The following is a 15,509-nucleotide window of genomic DNA, read 5'->3' on the forward strand; positions in this document are numbered from 1 at the left end:
TTACCACCAGAATCACATTTAGAATTTCTGGCAAATAATATTACAGCACCGACTAGCCATTAATTTAATCTCATTTTCCTTTATACTCATTTCACAGACAGGAAAACTGAGGCAAAAGGAGAGTTCCTGGTATGTCTGAAGCTGCACAATGAATCTGTGACACACTTGAGATCATTTTCCAGGGCAGGTGGCTTCACCACAGGAGCTCTCTGCTCTGCTCTGTTAATAAAGTCATTTTGATGTTACCCATTACCCCAGCCTTGGTTTCTCGCTAGCCTCATGATATGAACACTGCATCTCATATCTGACTTGCCAGAGAATAAATAGGGTGAAATGAGAGCGGAAATAGGTATAGATTTATGGGGAGCGACAGGGTCAAGGGGGCTGTAAGTGCCTGTTAGCACAGCCGCGCAGCATGCCCTCACCCACGTGATGGAGCGACAGTCATTTGGACTGGGCCCACATCCACTCCAGGAAGATGTGCTTGGCCTTGGCAGTGGGAGAGCACTTTGGGACCCTTTGGCATGACAGACACTTGCTCTGTTTTTTTCTTATCTAATTCCTATGGCATGTTTTTAAACAATGTAAGAAAACCTGAAATGATAAGAACTACAGGCAAGAAGACAGAAGCTCCAGAAACATCCCTTGCCTGTACTTCCTCCCATCCCTTCACACAGGTGTTAAATAAAGCAATGCATATTTTGCCAATTTCTTTGGCACGCTTTTGGCTCAGTATGATATCCCCTATTCCAGCTTGACAAATGTGAAGGTGCGCTTAGTTGGGGGATGAAATGTCAGAGGATTAAGCTCTCTGTTCATTCAGGTAGGTGAGAATTCCACTGACATGTATGCGTTTGGCTTTAAGACACTGACCAATCTCAAGGAGCCTCGCAGTTAAACATCAGTATCTGTGTACATACACAGATGCAGAAAGAGGGACAAGGTCACAGGCAGCTGCATTAACACAGGTGCGTTGTCCCCCACCAAGCTGTACAACATGCCTGAGGATAAGAAAGGAATTCACCCCTTGTGTAATACAGTTCTTGGACTGCCTACATAAGAAAAGCACCATTTTAGGTTCCACTTAAAGTGTGGTTTAAGAGAAAAAAATGTTAAAATGACACAAAATCTTTGGGTTTCAGAATAAGAAGTTTCTTTCAATGTAATACAAGTCACCAAGATTACCAATTTCCTACCTACAAAGTTCTTAAGCCTCTTCTCCTAGAATCTGGAGCAAAATTCCAAATGAGTTCCAGAATATCCTCAAGATACCTGCTCAACAGTAACATTTCTATTGCTATTTTCTGAACCAGACTGAAAACAATGACAAAGAGGTGAACATGTACCCCAGTGCCTGAAAACAAACAAACAAAGTGTTCAAAAAGCTGGATAAGAAACAACATTTGAGAATTAAGATGAGATGAAATTTCACTTGGGAATTAACGGTCTGTGTTCTGTAAGGAGTCTGTGTCCTTGGCAGGGCGTTTTCAGGATCTCCTTTGCGGGGAAGCCGGTTTAAAATAAATCCATTTTCCCAAAATAGTTGTGATTGAAAATGTTATTAGCCATAACAAATGTTAGTGCTGACAGGAGAATGGCCTGTTAGGGGCCTCTGGTGAAACAGTCAAGTGAAAGTCATATTTCACATTATTGTGAGCATTTTCCTGTGATTTACAGAATATTTGTGAAACATTACTTGCAAGGCATATGATTGATACTGAGAGAACAGCTAGTGTGTAGGGGGAATCTGTATTTCACAGAGACTGTTTGCATGAAATTTACAGTCCCATAAAGTGCTCTTCTGTCCTCAACAGAGATCTAGTTAAAAGAACTTTACAGTCTGAAACATCCCAAAATTGATTCTAAATTAACATTTCCATATTTATGTTTAAGATGCTGGTGGTGTAATGCTATCCTATTTTTATTATAAAGCTGCAGTAACCCCCCACTATTCAGAAATACTGGCACCAGCCTCTGGACATGAGAATTTTAGTGACACAAAGGGCTTGCCTATGAATCAGTGGCAAAAAAAAAGAGGAGTTTGAAACAATGGTCACATGAGGCTTCTGGGGATACAGTGGTATCTGTCCCTGGCTGCTATAATAACAGCATCTGCTGACATAGTAGTCTTTAAGCTGACATTGCAAAGTACCCTGAAAATGTACATGAATATTTTTATTATGACCATTTTACATATGGGAACATACAGACACAGGGAAGTTAAATGACTTGTCTGAGTTGTCTGTCAGTGCTAGCATCAGCACGTAACTCCTGTTTGTTGGCTTCAAACTCTGCTTTCAACAGTGCTGGGCTGCCACCCCAGTCCATTGGACCTAATAATCAAAACAAACTGGGTCAGGGCAGTGCTTTCTTCCTGCCAAGAAAAATGCCAGTGATTTAGGAACTGGCTCTGGCAATTCAGCAGTTCTTTACATCCAGAGTGCTGCTAAATCATCAGATTGAGATCAAAAGGCAGACTGGTGCTGCATCAGCCTCAATCAGAGTGTGAGGTGCCAGGGACTGATAGCCTTGGACTCATGGAAGGCTAGAGTGACGGTGATTTGGTGTTACCTTTGTATCTTGCAACATCAAGGTTGTGCCCCGCCTCAAGCAAAACTTAAGAGCTTCTGTTTCCCTAGCAGGTTTCACACTCTCGTGGCATACCTCAAGTCCCCCAGACCCTCCTCACACACAATGCACCTTCCTCGGTGTACCCCAATGCCTTCTACCCAGCCCCTATCAACCCACAGTCCCACTGGCCACTCCCTCACCCACATGCCCTGCCTCCCAGCCCCGCTGTTAACCCCAGCCACAACCCCAAACCCCTGCACTCCCCTCAGCCCCAGCCAGGCCCTGCACTGACCCCTACACCCATCCCAACCCCTACACCCCCTAATCCACTGCAGCCTCAACATTCCCCGCCACAGGCCCAACCATCCCACCAGGCCTGATCCAGCCCAACCACAGGCCCTGCACTCCCCCACACCCCATAACCCGCCCCAGGCCCTACAGTCCCTCACACGCTCCCTGACCCCAGTGCCCCCGCAGCCCCCAGCCCGCCCCACCTGACCCAAACGCCCTGCTCAGCACCACCAACCCCCCTCAGCCCCCACGCCCACCCCATCCCCCAGCCCCGCTGACTGCGACCCCCGCTCCAGGCCCTACAATTCCCCTCATCCCGACCCCCCCCGGCCCTACAACCCCGCCGACCCCAGCGCCCGCCTCGGCCCCTCACTCCCTCTCACCTTCCCCGAGGGGGCGGATACCCCGCAGAATAACTGACACCGCAGCCAAACCAATCGCGACCCGTCTTTGCCCCCCCGCCCAATGGGTGGGCCAGTTTTCGCCACCAGTGGGCGCGGCGCGCAGCCCGGGCCGGGTGCTAGGGGCGTGTTGCTAAGGCAGTGGGAGGCGGGGTGGGCGCTTTGCCTTCCCATTGGCTGAGGGAGGGGAGGGGTGGAGCTTCCGGTGGGCCGAGCGGAAGCGCCGGTGGGGTGGGAGGCGGGAGTGCGCGGCAATGGGGGCCCGCGCGCTGGAGGCGGCGGTGGAGCTGGCGCCGGGGGAGGCCCGCGGTGCGGGGGCGAACGGGCCTGGGGGGCCCCGAGAGTGAAGGGGGGGCAGACGGGCCCGGGGGACCCCAATGACAGGAGGGACTGGGGGACCCCTGAGGGTGGAGCGGGGGCGAACGGGTCTGGGGGACCCCTGAGGGCGGAGCGGGGGGGCCCGGCCTGGGGGACCCGTCAGGGTATGGGGGGAGGGAGCCGTGGAGACACTTGTGCCGTACCGGCTGTCTGGTAGTGCCTGGAGGGCAGGGCAGGACACTTCCCTTTCCCCCCTGGAAGTGGGCAGCAGCCTCTGATGCCTCCCCAGCTCCCGGGAGGCCTGAGGAGGGGGTCTCTGGCCCCCCGTAGCGATCTGCACACTGCTGGCTCTGCATCAGTGGAGGGCTTTGGGCAGCTGCAGGGATTGAAACTGCTGTCCTACTGAGCACACCCACGTAGTGAAACTGGGGTGAGGCAGTATTCGTAACTGACTGAGAAATTAAGCTAATACCCACTTCGCCATTACCTTTAAACTTTATTAACCAGGCAAGTTGCCATAAGTTCTGATTCTGGTAGACTGGAGGACAATTATTTTAAATCTTGTGATTTGTTTCAGAGAGCAATACAGAGAGAGGGTGTGCAGATGGTCAGCCCGTGGTGATCCTCCTAGGTTGGGCAGGCTGCCAGGACAAATACCTGGCCAAATACAGTGCTATTTACAGTCAGAAGGTGAGTAGCTTATTTATGTTTTCATGACACTGTCATACAGCTCTCTGAGAGACTGCCTCTTTTCTGCATGGTGGTAAAGTCGCTCTAAAGCTTCTCTCAGTCTGAAGAGTCACTGGGAGTGAGCAGCAAGTTCTTTTGTCATTGAAAGCTCCTTGTCTCTTGGAGCCCAGGCAGTGTTATCTAGCAGTTGCTGATGTCATCTTTGTGTGTGCAGCTGAGACAAGAATACTTCCTTGGAGAGGCTTTTTGCTGTTGTGTGAATCACTGGAGTATTTTAAGGCTTTTAAAGTTCTGAAATTATTCAGGAATGACATGAACTGTGTTAGCTTTCCAAACAGGTAAACATGCAGGGAAAGATTATGCGTTTACTGCTTGCTGATAGGCCACAGCACAGACTTGGCAAGGCCAGGCTGAGGACTGACAGAGCACGTCAGCATCTGTCATCCCTTCGGCTTTTCCTTGCTGTGAAGATGATTCACCTAAATACTGTAATCCAAATTAATTTTATCCTGTCTGTGAAACAGGCATCCTGTGATAATCATACCTGCTCACTAGGAATTCCTTGTGTTTGAACTAGAGAGGTCTGTCCGATTGCTAGTTCCCTAAGTTATAATACTGTATTTTACTGGAATGACCCCAGCTTGTAGTATGGGGACCCAGTGAAACATTAGACTTTTTTTGTGGTCAGCAGACAAGGATCTTGTGTTTATCCAAATCTGTTTCAGCTATAGGTGGCAAAGTTTGTATGTTAACAAGTCTATTGTTAATGTGTTATCCAGTGCAAGAGTCACGAATTGGCTTGTTCTAGTAAGAATTAATTGTTAAGTGACTGTTGTGACTAAGATGCTGCTGAGCCAATGAGGAACACATTATGCGATAGCATGCCAACTTTTTTGAAAATACTTTTCTATCAGAAAGATGATAGGAATGGGTAAGGAGAGAAAGGGTTTTCTTAGCTCCCTAATGAGGAGTGGCTGCAGCCATGGCAAGATGGTATAGAAGACTTTGATTTAAGAACTTGACACCCTCTTCTTCCTCATTTGCTGTTTAGGGAGCTCTCGGTGGGAGGGCTATCTTGGTGGCTTTGCCTTGTGTTTGTCAGTGTGTAATGTCAGTGAGTTTGGGTGATAGAAAAGATGTAAAGCATTTATAAGTGTAGTTCTATCTGCTCTATTCAGAAACTCCTCCAAGACCCTGTTTCCCAATCTACACCTAAATGTAAGGCCTTACCTGTAAAGGCGATTGCTCAGGCGTTCTGAATCTCTGAACCAGTGCTCTTGATTTGCACAGCTGGAGCGTTTCAGAAAGGCTTATGAAAATCATGTCAGTGTTGATTGTGGGTGAGTCTTAGAGACAGCTGCAAACAAGTACTACCCAAGGACAGGAAGAAGTTCCTTCTCCTTCTTACGTTTGTTTCAATGTCATGAACGAGATGTGTACCAGCGCAGGCCCTTCTTGCTGAAATGGCTGATACTGAAGGTTTGTGAATCGCGGAGGTTGTTTTCTCTTCCCAGATGAAGACTAACACCCATAAAAGCTTGGGTGGCGATGTCCCCACAGCAGACAGCAGTTTCATAACACTGTGTGCTGTTATGATTAATATAATCCTATTCATGTTGGTGCCTTGCTACTGACGCTAAAGGCTTTCTTCTGGCCCTGTGGTTTCTGTTGGAAACCTGTCCCAAATTTTCATGTTCTTTTTACCGATGCTTGCCTACTCCATGTAATGTGCAGCGCAGCCTAAATGTGTGTGGGGTCTCTTTCTGTTCTTAGGGGTGCACCGTCATCCGCTACACAGCTCCATGGAGGATGATATTCTTCTCCGAGGTCTCTGGCATCAGATCCCTGCAGACCCCAGCCAGGCGACTCCTGGAGCTGCTCTTTGACTACAGCATTGAAAACAGACCGGTTCTTTTTCATGTTTTTAGCAATGGTGGTGCCATGCTGTACCGTTACATTGTTGAGGCACTCCACACTCACAAGCCATTTAAGAACCTCAAAGTAGCAGGCACCATTTTTGATAGTGCCCCTGGCAGAAGAAACGTGAGAGGAGGCCTTCGTGCTTTGGCAACTGTCTTGGTACCCATGAATGTGGTGCTCAAGTATTTCCTCTTATTCGCTTTTGCTACTACAGCTGTCGTGCTGCGGATCTTGCTGTACCCATTGACCCGCCTCATCCACGAGAGCCATTACGATGTCCTACTGAAAGCGCCCTCGCGGTGGCCTGAACTTTACCTCTATTCCCAAGCTGATGCCATCATCAAGGCCAGCGAAGTTAAGTGCATGGCTGATGCCCGGCAGCAGCTCGGTGTCTCCGTGAAAGCTGTAGACTTCTCAGATTCGGCTCACGTCAACCATATGCGGGTGTATCCCACCTATTACAGCAACCTCTGTACGACTTTCCTGTCTGACTGTGTCAGGGGCTTGCCTCGTTAGTGGTGTAATGACCTCCAGTGTTTACCTCTGCTTTGCTCAGCTTGTGTGGGAAATGTCACCCCCTTTGCCTTTGTGTCTTTGAAGGGAGGGAAGTAGAGACTACTTAGCTGCTTCCCACCCACCACCACCATCTACAAGTCTGAAAGCCTCCAGAAAGGAGGCTTTATTATATTATAGAAGAAAGTGGATACCGATTAATTTAAAGTACTGAAGGTGAAATCCTAGCATGGTTGAAGTTGATGTGATTTACCAAGGCGTCACAGACCAGAATTTCACATGGAGTGTTATTTGTTTCTTCCTGTCTCATGTTCTCTGCTTTCCATGTTGTCTCCTTGTCCCTGATGTCCAATGTGCATGTTCTGTTGCTTTGTACTGATTTTACAATATAGCTCTTCAATGCCTTTGTTGTTTTTTTCCTCTCTGCCATTTCTTTTATCTTGCAGTGAGCAAACGGAAGCAGCTCTGCAGGACTTCTCTTGGTGCATCCCAGCTCTTGTTATACTCCCTGCTGGAGATCAGGCCCAGAAGCCAAGTGTAAGACCTGGAAAAGGCTTGTGCAGGGCAGCATGTCCAGACTGTCATCTGGTTCCATTAAATAGCTGAGATAGATGGAGCAGTCAAAGCTCTGATCATTGGTGGGAGCTCAAATATTTGTGATAACTTTTGTGTTCTTCAACCAAAAGATTTAAGTTAACATTTTTTAATGTCTTGTGTTTTGTTTTTCTTCCTTCCAGTCTTTTCTGTGTTCTCCCGAGCAGTTTTGCTTTCTTTGAGAACTGCTCGTTTGTTATTCTGTGTCTTTGAGCGGCCTATATTGTGCATCTGGAAATGCGGGGAAACTGGCACAGCTGTAACCCAAAAGACCTCAGAAATAGAAAGGTGGAACTGCAGAGAAAAATGAAACTGTCTCTTGGAGCTATGATTTATACTGGGTGTTTCTTAAATCACTTCCAGCCCACAAATGACCATGAAATGCGATGTTTTTCCCCATAACGTTCTCTTCGGATGATCAGTCTTTGCTGACCGTGCAGCGTGTAGTAGTAATACAAAAAAATAATTCCTTCCACCTAGTGAAAACATAGCTCATTGCACTGCAGTTCAGCCATGTTTGATTCTGGGTTTTGTTTTTTATTTTGGGGAGAAGCGGGTATAAAGAGAGAGGAGAGCCTGCTACTAACATGTTTATGCCATGTCACAGCATCGCAAGGTAATTAATAATGTGGTGGACAGGATTAGCTGACTCTAAATTCCTAGTCAAAGGTTGGTGGGAACAGGCTCCGGAGTGCTATGGGCCTGTTGGAACAAGGGGCTGCCCTCGAGAAGTAGGAACATAAAAAGCATGAGGTTTTTTACAGATGTTTGCTGCCTGTGGGCTGCTGTGCTTGTCTTGCTCAGCCTTGGGATGCTGTCATCCACAATTACAAAGCACTTGCTGTTCTGAATCGAAACGCAGAGAGGGAGGTTTCTTGGGAAGCACTAAAATAATTTGGAAGTTTAAACTGAGAACCATAACACCTCACAGAAGTGAAAGCACAGGGTGAGTTGTGGTCAGAGGCCAGCACAAATGTTTTTAGCAGGCTAGCATGGCAACGCTTATTTAAAGCAAAGAATAACCCCATGTCAGGCATGGTTTTAAAGGGTGGACTGGGGTGTATAGGAAAGGTGAGAATTTAACTGAAAAGGGGCTGATGACCTGGTTTGTCTCCAATTTTTTTAAGACGAAAACTGGCTCCAGGCACAGGAGCCCTTGTTGCTCGGGGTCCAGTCTTCTGATCCCAGGTGTGATCCCAGTTTCAGCTTCCCCAGTGAAGATGAGCTGTGAGGGCTGCCCTGTGGTAAGACAGCCTTCAGCCTGCTGCTTTCAGGAAGAAATTCTTATTCCTAGGGTTTGGACTGGTGAAATCCAGGCATGGTCCCCTATCCCCAGAAGGCCCATCAGAGATCTCCCAGCTTTTTAAAGCAGGCCCCTGGTTTGTGCTGTCAGTGCCGTAACTCCTGAGCTGTGATCTGTTTGCCTGCCTTCCTAGAGAGCTGGGCTGTGGCTTCTGAGCATCCAGCCTGTTTGTGGCACTGTGAAAACTCTTAAGGAGCAGAGGTGGTAAAGGTTATTTAACTAGCACTTGCCCTCATGCTGGTTTCTATGGGTTCAGTATTTACAGAACAGTTAAACACTCCGTAATATACACCTCTGAATTAGTACAGTTGTGCTGGGCTGGGAATCTGCTGTTCCTGTTTATTGCCGTGGGCGTTGAACTTCTATTTAAGGACTTGGGCTGTTGTGGAGCATGGCTGGCAGGAGCTGGAGCTAAACCCTCTGTCCCTGTGCAATGGGATGGCGAAGCTCCCTCTGGGAAGCTACACCTTCCACCCCACCTTCACCTCCCCACCGTGGGATTGCTGCTCCCCCAACTCAGTCCAGCTCTGCTCCACCTCCCCGCTTGCCAGGGAAGCAGGCAGGGAGCGGGTGCTGCCTCCGGGCGCTCCGCAGTCAGAGGTGCCCTGTGCTACACAGATGGGAAGCAGCTCACAGGCATTTCCACTGCTGCAAAACTGACTTGAAATTCAGGGCTAATTCATGTACGCACCTCTCTAAGAGCACGGGGGATCTCAAGCAAGCTAGTGATTTACAGAGGAAGTCAGTGCCAAGCTGGGTGGGTTTGTTTTCCGTGTCCCAGCAACTTTTAATGATGATTATGAGCAGTGTGTTAAATGTATTATGTGATATATTGCACTCTTCTTTCCTGTACAGCATGTATGCTCGCCCTCCCCGCTTTCTGCTCTCTTTATTTCTGTTGCTTGTTATTTGAAACAGAAGGTTAATAACTTGGAGCCTGAAGGCACAGAATGGATCCAAGTGCTACCGGATTTAAAAAAACCCAGCCTCAAACCCTTAATCCTTGCTAAACTGTCACAGTTTGGTGCAGCCTGTGTTTCTGAAGAACTTCAGTCTGCACACCAAAAGAAGCCAAAGGTTGGGATATCTTGGCAAATCCAAGTAAATCTCTGAGATGAGCTATGGGAGGAAACATGCAGTGTCCCTGGGCTTGCCTGGTGGGGAGGGAGCGGAATGTGGCCTGGGTGATCTCTGCCTGGGGAGCCCGGAGCTCGTTTTTCTGCAGTCCAGCCCTTGTGTGCAGATGGCGGAGCAGCGTGGGCGAAACACCAGCGACGGTGGGAGAGGAGGATGCCCTGGGGCCAGCTGCTGCCATTGCACATTTCCCAGCTTGGTTCATTTTGCAAGAGCGCAAATTAACCTTTTCTCAGCAACAAAAGCCATTTGTGAGTGTTTCCTGTGAGGGAGCTGGCTGCCAGCTCGCTCCCCTTGTGCTGCCTTCTCTCCTCAGGTAGCGGTGATGTTACAGGAAGGTTTTGAAAAAAAGCCGCTTAGTTAGGGCTCAGGGTGGTCGTGTGCCTGGGCTGGAGGGTGCTTAGCTGCTGCTGGCGGGCGGTGGGAGGGTGCCCGTGCAGCCGGGGTGCCTCTGCAGCGCTGGGGGAGACCTGGGCAGACCAGGGGCATGATCCAGCCCAGCCAGGGGCTGTGTTTTGGAGCAGGGGGGAGCATCTTACAGTGCCAGTAATTCAAACGAAGTCCCCGGGCAAAGACTGACCTGTGCCCACACCTAATAAAGGTGTTGTAAAAGTCTGCTGTTGCCTTTTGTGTGTTGGGGCAGCAAATTGTGTATGGGCTGAGGCCCCATCTTTGTATGTGTTGGGAAGGCGCAGGCTTACGTGTGAAGCTGTGCCACCGATGGAAAAGCAAGCGTGGACCGCTGGAAATGGAAACGAGCAACCCAACGCCATGTTCTGCTTCCTAGAAAGAGAAGGGGGGAGGCGTGAGGCTGGGCTCCATGGCTCCATGGCCCCATGGAGGTGGTGGAGGAGGGAGCCGGCCCGGGGCGGCTGTGCCAACCTCCCTGACCACGGCAGCGGCGTGGGATGCTCCGTCCCGGGAGGGAGCTGCATTCCACGAGGTGGCAGCAGGCCCCCTCTTTCCCGCGTGGAGAGGTTTCTGGTTTAGGAGACAAGCAGAACAGATGCTGGAGAAGACCCCAACCATGCAGCTCAGCCCCGCGCTTCTGCGTGCCTGAGAGCATCTCCTGCAAAAAGCCCCCTCTCGAGGCAAGGAAAAAGACCAGCAAGAACAAACTCCAGTGCCAAGAAGCAGAGATCGTGAGTTAATGTGGAACAGCATTTAGCCCTAGAGCTGCCTGCCCCGGGAAGTCGTAGTAGATCCTATTTCTCAGTTTTAACTGAACACTGAAACTGAAAGTCGAGTAGCTTTACCACCCTTCCCGCGTCGGCAGGCCAGGTTGCACCACTTCCCTCTCCGTCACCCGGAGAGGGCTGTCTATTTTTTAAGCAAATCTGTGTAATATTGTGTTTAGACAGACCATGGTCCAACTTCTTGGGGCTTGGTGCCAGGCCTTCCTGAAAACCCTGGTGAATTGGGACTGTGGAGCTCCCTTGGGGTCCCCGTAGCCCCCTGACCTGCTTTCCTACTTTCTGAAAAAGCTGGCGGGACCCCCTGGCACATGGGGCTGGGGGCTTGAGGGGCAGTTAGGAAACAGGGTAGCACAACTGGGGGCCACAGCCTCTACCTGAACCCCCCAATGCACCCCCAGCACACCCTGCACACAGGTCCCGCACCCTGCCTGGGGCATGGGCGAGGGAGATGGGGGCTCCCAGGGCAGCTGCTCGCTCTGCCTGCCCGGCATCCCCTCGTCCCCTTCCCTTTGAACTTGAGCCCCCATCCCCTCGTCTCCGCATCCTCACATGGCTGCATACCCACCCCAGCACCGCCAGCCAGAGATGAGCCCCCCAGGCACGGTGGAGGTGGGCAGAGGGATGCACGGCACCCTTCGGTCACCCTCCAAAACCCATGGGGGCTGGGGCAGGGAGAGCTTGGGCAGCCCCTGCCCTCCCCGGGTGATGAATGAGCTGACAATAGGGTATTGATAAGGAATTAACCTTGAGCCCTTCTTGCTTCAGTGTCAATAGAGCAGGAGCCAAGTACACACGTTTGATTGGAAATCTGTGTTTGGTCTCTGCCGCCTCTGCACCCATCGATGTGCCGGAGAGGCGAGGGGGGGATGCAAACGGCCCCACTGCCCCCTTCCCGGCCCGGACCCCTGTGGTGGGTCCCTCTCAGCTCCCCCAGCCCGCGGCTGCTGGGGTTGACCATGGGCACCCGGTTCTATGGGGCTGCAGCAGCCTCTGTGCCCCCCACCTGGCATGTGGGGGGGCTGGGTACCAGGGCCCCCCAAAAGGCCTGTGCCCATCCTGCTCCGGCCTCCACTCTGAGCAGTTTGTTGAATTAAGTGTTTTGCCTAATGGGATTGCCTCATTTCCATAACAAACTGGCGGGCTGTCATTAGGTGGGCTCCCTCATTCATTACTGTTAATTAGATATGGATCCCCCAGAAGGCGGTGCAGGGTGATGAACGAGGCCCCTGACACACGCTATTACACATTAGCATTTTCTCAATACATCCGATACATCACGGCCCTCCGCTTCCTAAAGATATTTTAAATAAAATATTAGCAGCCCGCTGCAGGGGGAGGGAGGGAGGGTTCCTGCCTCTCACCCTGGCCTCAGGCCTCCTCTGGGATGAAAGCAGACTGGAGAGTGGATGAGATGCTCTGCGGCTCCCTGCCAGCCAAAAAAGCGGCCAAATCCAGCCCTTTCCCCATCCTTGCCACCACAGATGGAAAGAGGTCCCTGCCATCCCTGCTGCCCCCGCTCTGCATCAGCCCGGGGACCCCCCAGCACCCCATTCCCAGGGGACGCAGCCATGGAGAGGGGGTTAATCACCCCATCGACCCTGTCTGCAAAGATGTTTGTAAACCAAAAGCATCGGCGCCAGCCCTACGCCGAGGGGGAACCCAACCTCACCCCCACCCCACCCCGGCAGCCTCCTGGTCCTTGCTGTCGGGGGTAACCCTATACCATGCTGGTGGCCCCTAATGCAGGACGTATAGATCTGTTGGGGCTGCATCCTGCCCCCAACTAATGCAGCCGATGAGACTTCATTATGGGGGGGGGGTGGGGGGTGTCCCCTGAGGTGTGCCCCTTGCCCTGCCCTCCTGGCTCTGTGTGGGGGGGAGAAGTTGGGGGACCCCATCCGTGGTGGGGCAGAGATGCAGCATTGCAGGGGGGTGCTGGGGCAGGACCCCCGCCAGCCCCTCGGGGGGCTGGCGGGGGGTCCCGCCCCAGCACCCCCCTGCATTTGTCCTTGCACTCCAAATAGGACTGGGGCTCTCCTTTGGGACATTACCCACATCCAGGGGTTGTGGCATGGAAGCCGGGGAGGGGAGGTTGGTCTCCTCCGCTGCCTCTCGCCTGCAAAGGGAAACAGAGAGAGGCGGGAAGCACCCGAGAAGATTTATACTTGTTTAATTAATGTCAAATGTAGTTTACAAACGGGAGTGACAAGTACCTCTTTGTATAATATACACCGACACACAATCATCGACACACCGGAATATCGCTTTGTGCAACTGGGATTCTTTGGGCAAAGATAGGTTAACGCCGATATTTAAAAAAAAATTTTTTTTTCTTTTTTTTTAAATCATTTAAACTCATTACAGAAGAGGGGAAGTGGCAGATGTGTGTTACAAACCGGGATGCCTCTCTCCCCAGCCTTCCCCCTGCAGCCCCCCCTCTTGAAAACAGGGGGTGGCTTTACAATTAAAAAAATAATAAACAAACAAAAAAAACCCCCAAAACAAAGAACCAATGACTAGTTACATATGGTTTTACACATACGTACATAGAGCACATGGCTGGTCCACAACACCCGCCAGAAAGCCTGGCTCTCTCCCGGGGTCTATTTCCAAGGAATGGCTGGGGGTCCTGCCCGCTCCCCCTTCCCGGCTGCATCTCAAACCCACCCACTGCACCCTCTCCAAATCCATCTCCGACACCCCAGTGCCGGCACCCGGGCATCGCAGCCCTGGCTGGGTGGCACTTGCAGCCCAGCTGTGCCTCCTCCAAATTTTTCCCCCTTTACAAACCCAGACCCAAGTTCTGCGTGCCCGCCCTTCCTCTGCCCGAGTGCTGCTGGCTGGAGGGTTACCCAGCGGTGACAGCCCCCCGCTGCGGCCCCTTCCCCTGCCCGCAGCCTCCCTGGCGAGGCAGGAGCCTCCCGGGGTGCCTCGGCCTCCTCTGGTCCCCCCGGAGCTCCGCAGGGATGTGCCCCTGCGCAGGGGAGGCTGCAGCTCTCCCATGTCAGAGGCCACCACACTGCTATGAGCTTGGAGACCCGGGAAACTCTCAGAATTGTTGCCTTTTGCTGATGCTTATAAAATACAGCTCCTTCAATTTGGTTTTGGTTTTTTGGTTGGGTTTTTTTTTTTTTTTTTTCTTTTGGTGCAGTGGGATCCTTCTGAAATCATTCGGGAGATGCTGAGGACAGCAGCTGCTCACTGCAAAACAGCATCAAGCTCAGGGCAGAGAAGCGGTGACGGGACCGTCACCCCCCAGGCATCCTGCCTCCCCAGCCCTTCCCTCTCCGGAAAGGCCCCAGCAGCCCAGCGGCGCCGGGGCCCCAGCTCCAAACCCCTCATCCACTGCTGTTTCCAGACTGTCTTAAAATGCCCCAGTCACGTTGTGCTGCCAGGGGGGATCTGCTTGGAAAGACCCTGCAGGAGCAGGGGGAGATGAACTTCCCCATCTCCCTGTCTTCTGGCTTCGGGGAGCTGGCACCCCGCGACTGCTGGGGGAGCCGGGGCAGGGCTGCACGGCGTGGGGCTGGGAGCAGTCAGCACACAGCGCATGCGTTCGCCTTGGGAAATGGATCTGTATCTGTTTCTTGGGTCCTGAAAATAAAAGAAAAATCAACAGAAAACCAGGCCAGATGGCAGCTTTGGTTAAGGCTGAGGATACGGGAGACAGGGACGAGCATGAGGGACTGCGTGGAAGAAGCTGGGGCTGCGGGGAACCTCTGGCTCCGGCTGGAAGCATCTCTGCTGGCCACAGCCTGCGGGCAAGCCCTGGGGGTGGCTGTGGGGACGAGACGGGGCTGGCTTGGCTCTCCGCCCCAGTGCCAAAAGCTCTTTTGCAAAACACAGGCTCCAGGAGAGCAGGAGCTGGGGGAAGCCGGCGCAGGGCAGCAGCTGCCACCGCGAGGGAAGCGGGCGAGCCTCTCCGGGCAAAGCCAGCAGCAAGGGCCATCCCGTCCCCGGGAGCAGCTCGGGCACCCTCGGCCAGCAAACGCTGCCCGGAGGGGAGGAAAGCAAAGCAAGGCAGGGGCAGGGAAGGGGCTACGGCCTTGGAGGAGGCAGGAGGGGGTCAGCTGGACCCCGGAGCAGGCACTCCCGGCCGGGGAGAGGGCAGCGCTCTGGCAGGCTGCCTCCCTCCAGCTCCGCACCGTTTACCCCTTCCCCAGCTGGGAAAGGCAAAGGGGGCTGAGCCAGATCCCCCCGCCCTGCCCGGTCCCCCGGCGAGGAGTTAAAAGCCGTGTCTTTCCGGGGATAACGATTCTATTATAAATAGCCCCATTAGCTACAACTAATGACAAAAATCCACCTCCTCTACTCCCCATAAGTTCTGTAAGTTATGGGCGATGCTACAGCCATTACTAAAAGCTGTTAACTTCATATCTGAATGAGGAAATATACACCACAGAACATTAAACCATTTATATTATATATATGTATATATATACTTTTTTTAAACTAATGACTTTAATGCCAAAACTTTGCTGAACCAAGAAAAATATGGGTTTAATGTTCTCTGCTCATTTTTTTTCTTCTTTAAAAAAAATACAACCCAAATAAAAGAAAGGGAAACTTATTAGTATG

The 15,509-nt window shown here is 51.6% G+C and overlaps 1 protein-coding gene across 2 annotated transcripts; it reads left to right on the forward strand.

The window, feature by feature from the left end:
• The first annotated feature begins 3,517 nt into the window (after positions 1-3,517).
• Positions 3,518-7,332, forward strand: TMEM53 (transmembrane protein 53). 2 transcript variants are annotated; one of them, XM_075711131.1, is made up of 3 exons: positions 3,518-3,572; positions 4,159-4,271; positions 6,045-7,332. In XM_075711131.1, exons 1-3 carry the CDS (start codon positions 3,518-3,520, stop codon positions 6,705-6,707), a joined length of 831 nt encoding a protein of 276 aa, XP_075567246.1. In that variant the 3' UTR covers positions 6,708-7,332. The 2 variants fall into 2 exon arrangements, with proteins under 2 accessions (XP_075567246.1, XP_075567247.1); XM_075711132.1 differs by having other exon boundaries at positions 4,171-4,271.
• The last annotated feature ends 8,177 nt before the right edge of the window (positions 7,333-15,509 follow it).

Source organism: Pelecanus crispus, chromosome 5, assembly GCF_030463565.1.
Source record: "Pelecanus crispus isolate bPelCri1 chromosome 5, bPelCri1.pri, whole genome shotgun sequence".
Lineage (NCBI taxonomy): Eukaryota > Metazoa > Chordata > Aves > Pelecaniformes > Pelecanidae > Pelecanus > Pelecanus crispus.

What these genes read in the sequence shown, in the direction of transcription:
- TMEM53 (XM_075711131.1), top strand. Translation starts at nt 3,518, where the DNA reads ATGGGGGCCCGCGCGCTGGAGGCGGCGGTGGAGCTGGCGCCGGGGGAG. An exon ending in GGCGCCGGGGGAGGCCCGCG is followed by an intron (nt 3,573 to 4,158) that starts GTGCGGGGGCGA and finishes GATTTGTTTCAG; the next exon opens with AGAGCAATACAGAGAGAGGG. An exon ending in GTGCTATTTACAGTCAGAAG is followed by an intron (nt 4,272 to 6,044) that starts GTGAGTAGCTTA and finishes TTCTGTTCTTAG; the next exon opens with GGGTGCACCGTCATCCGCTA.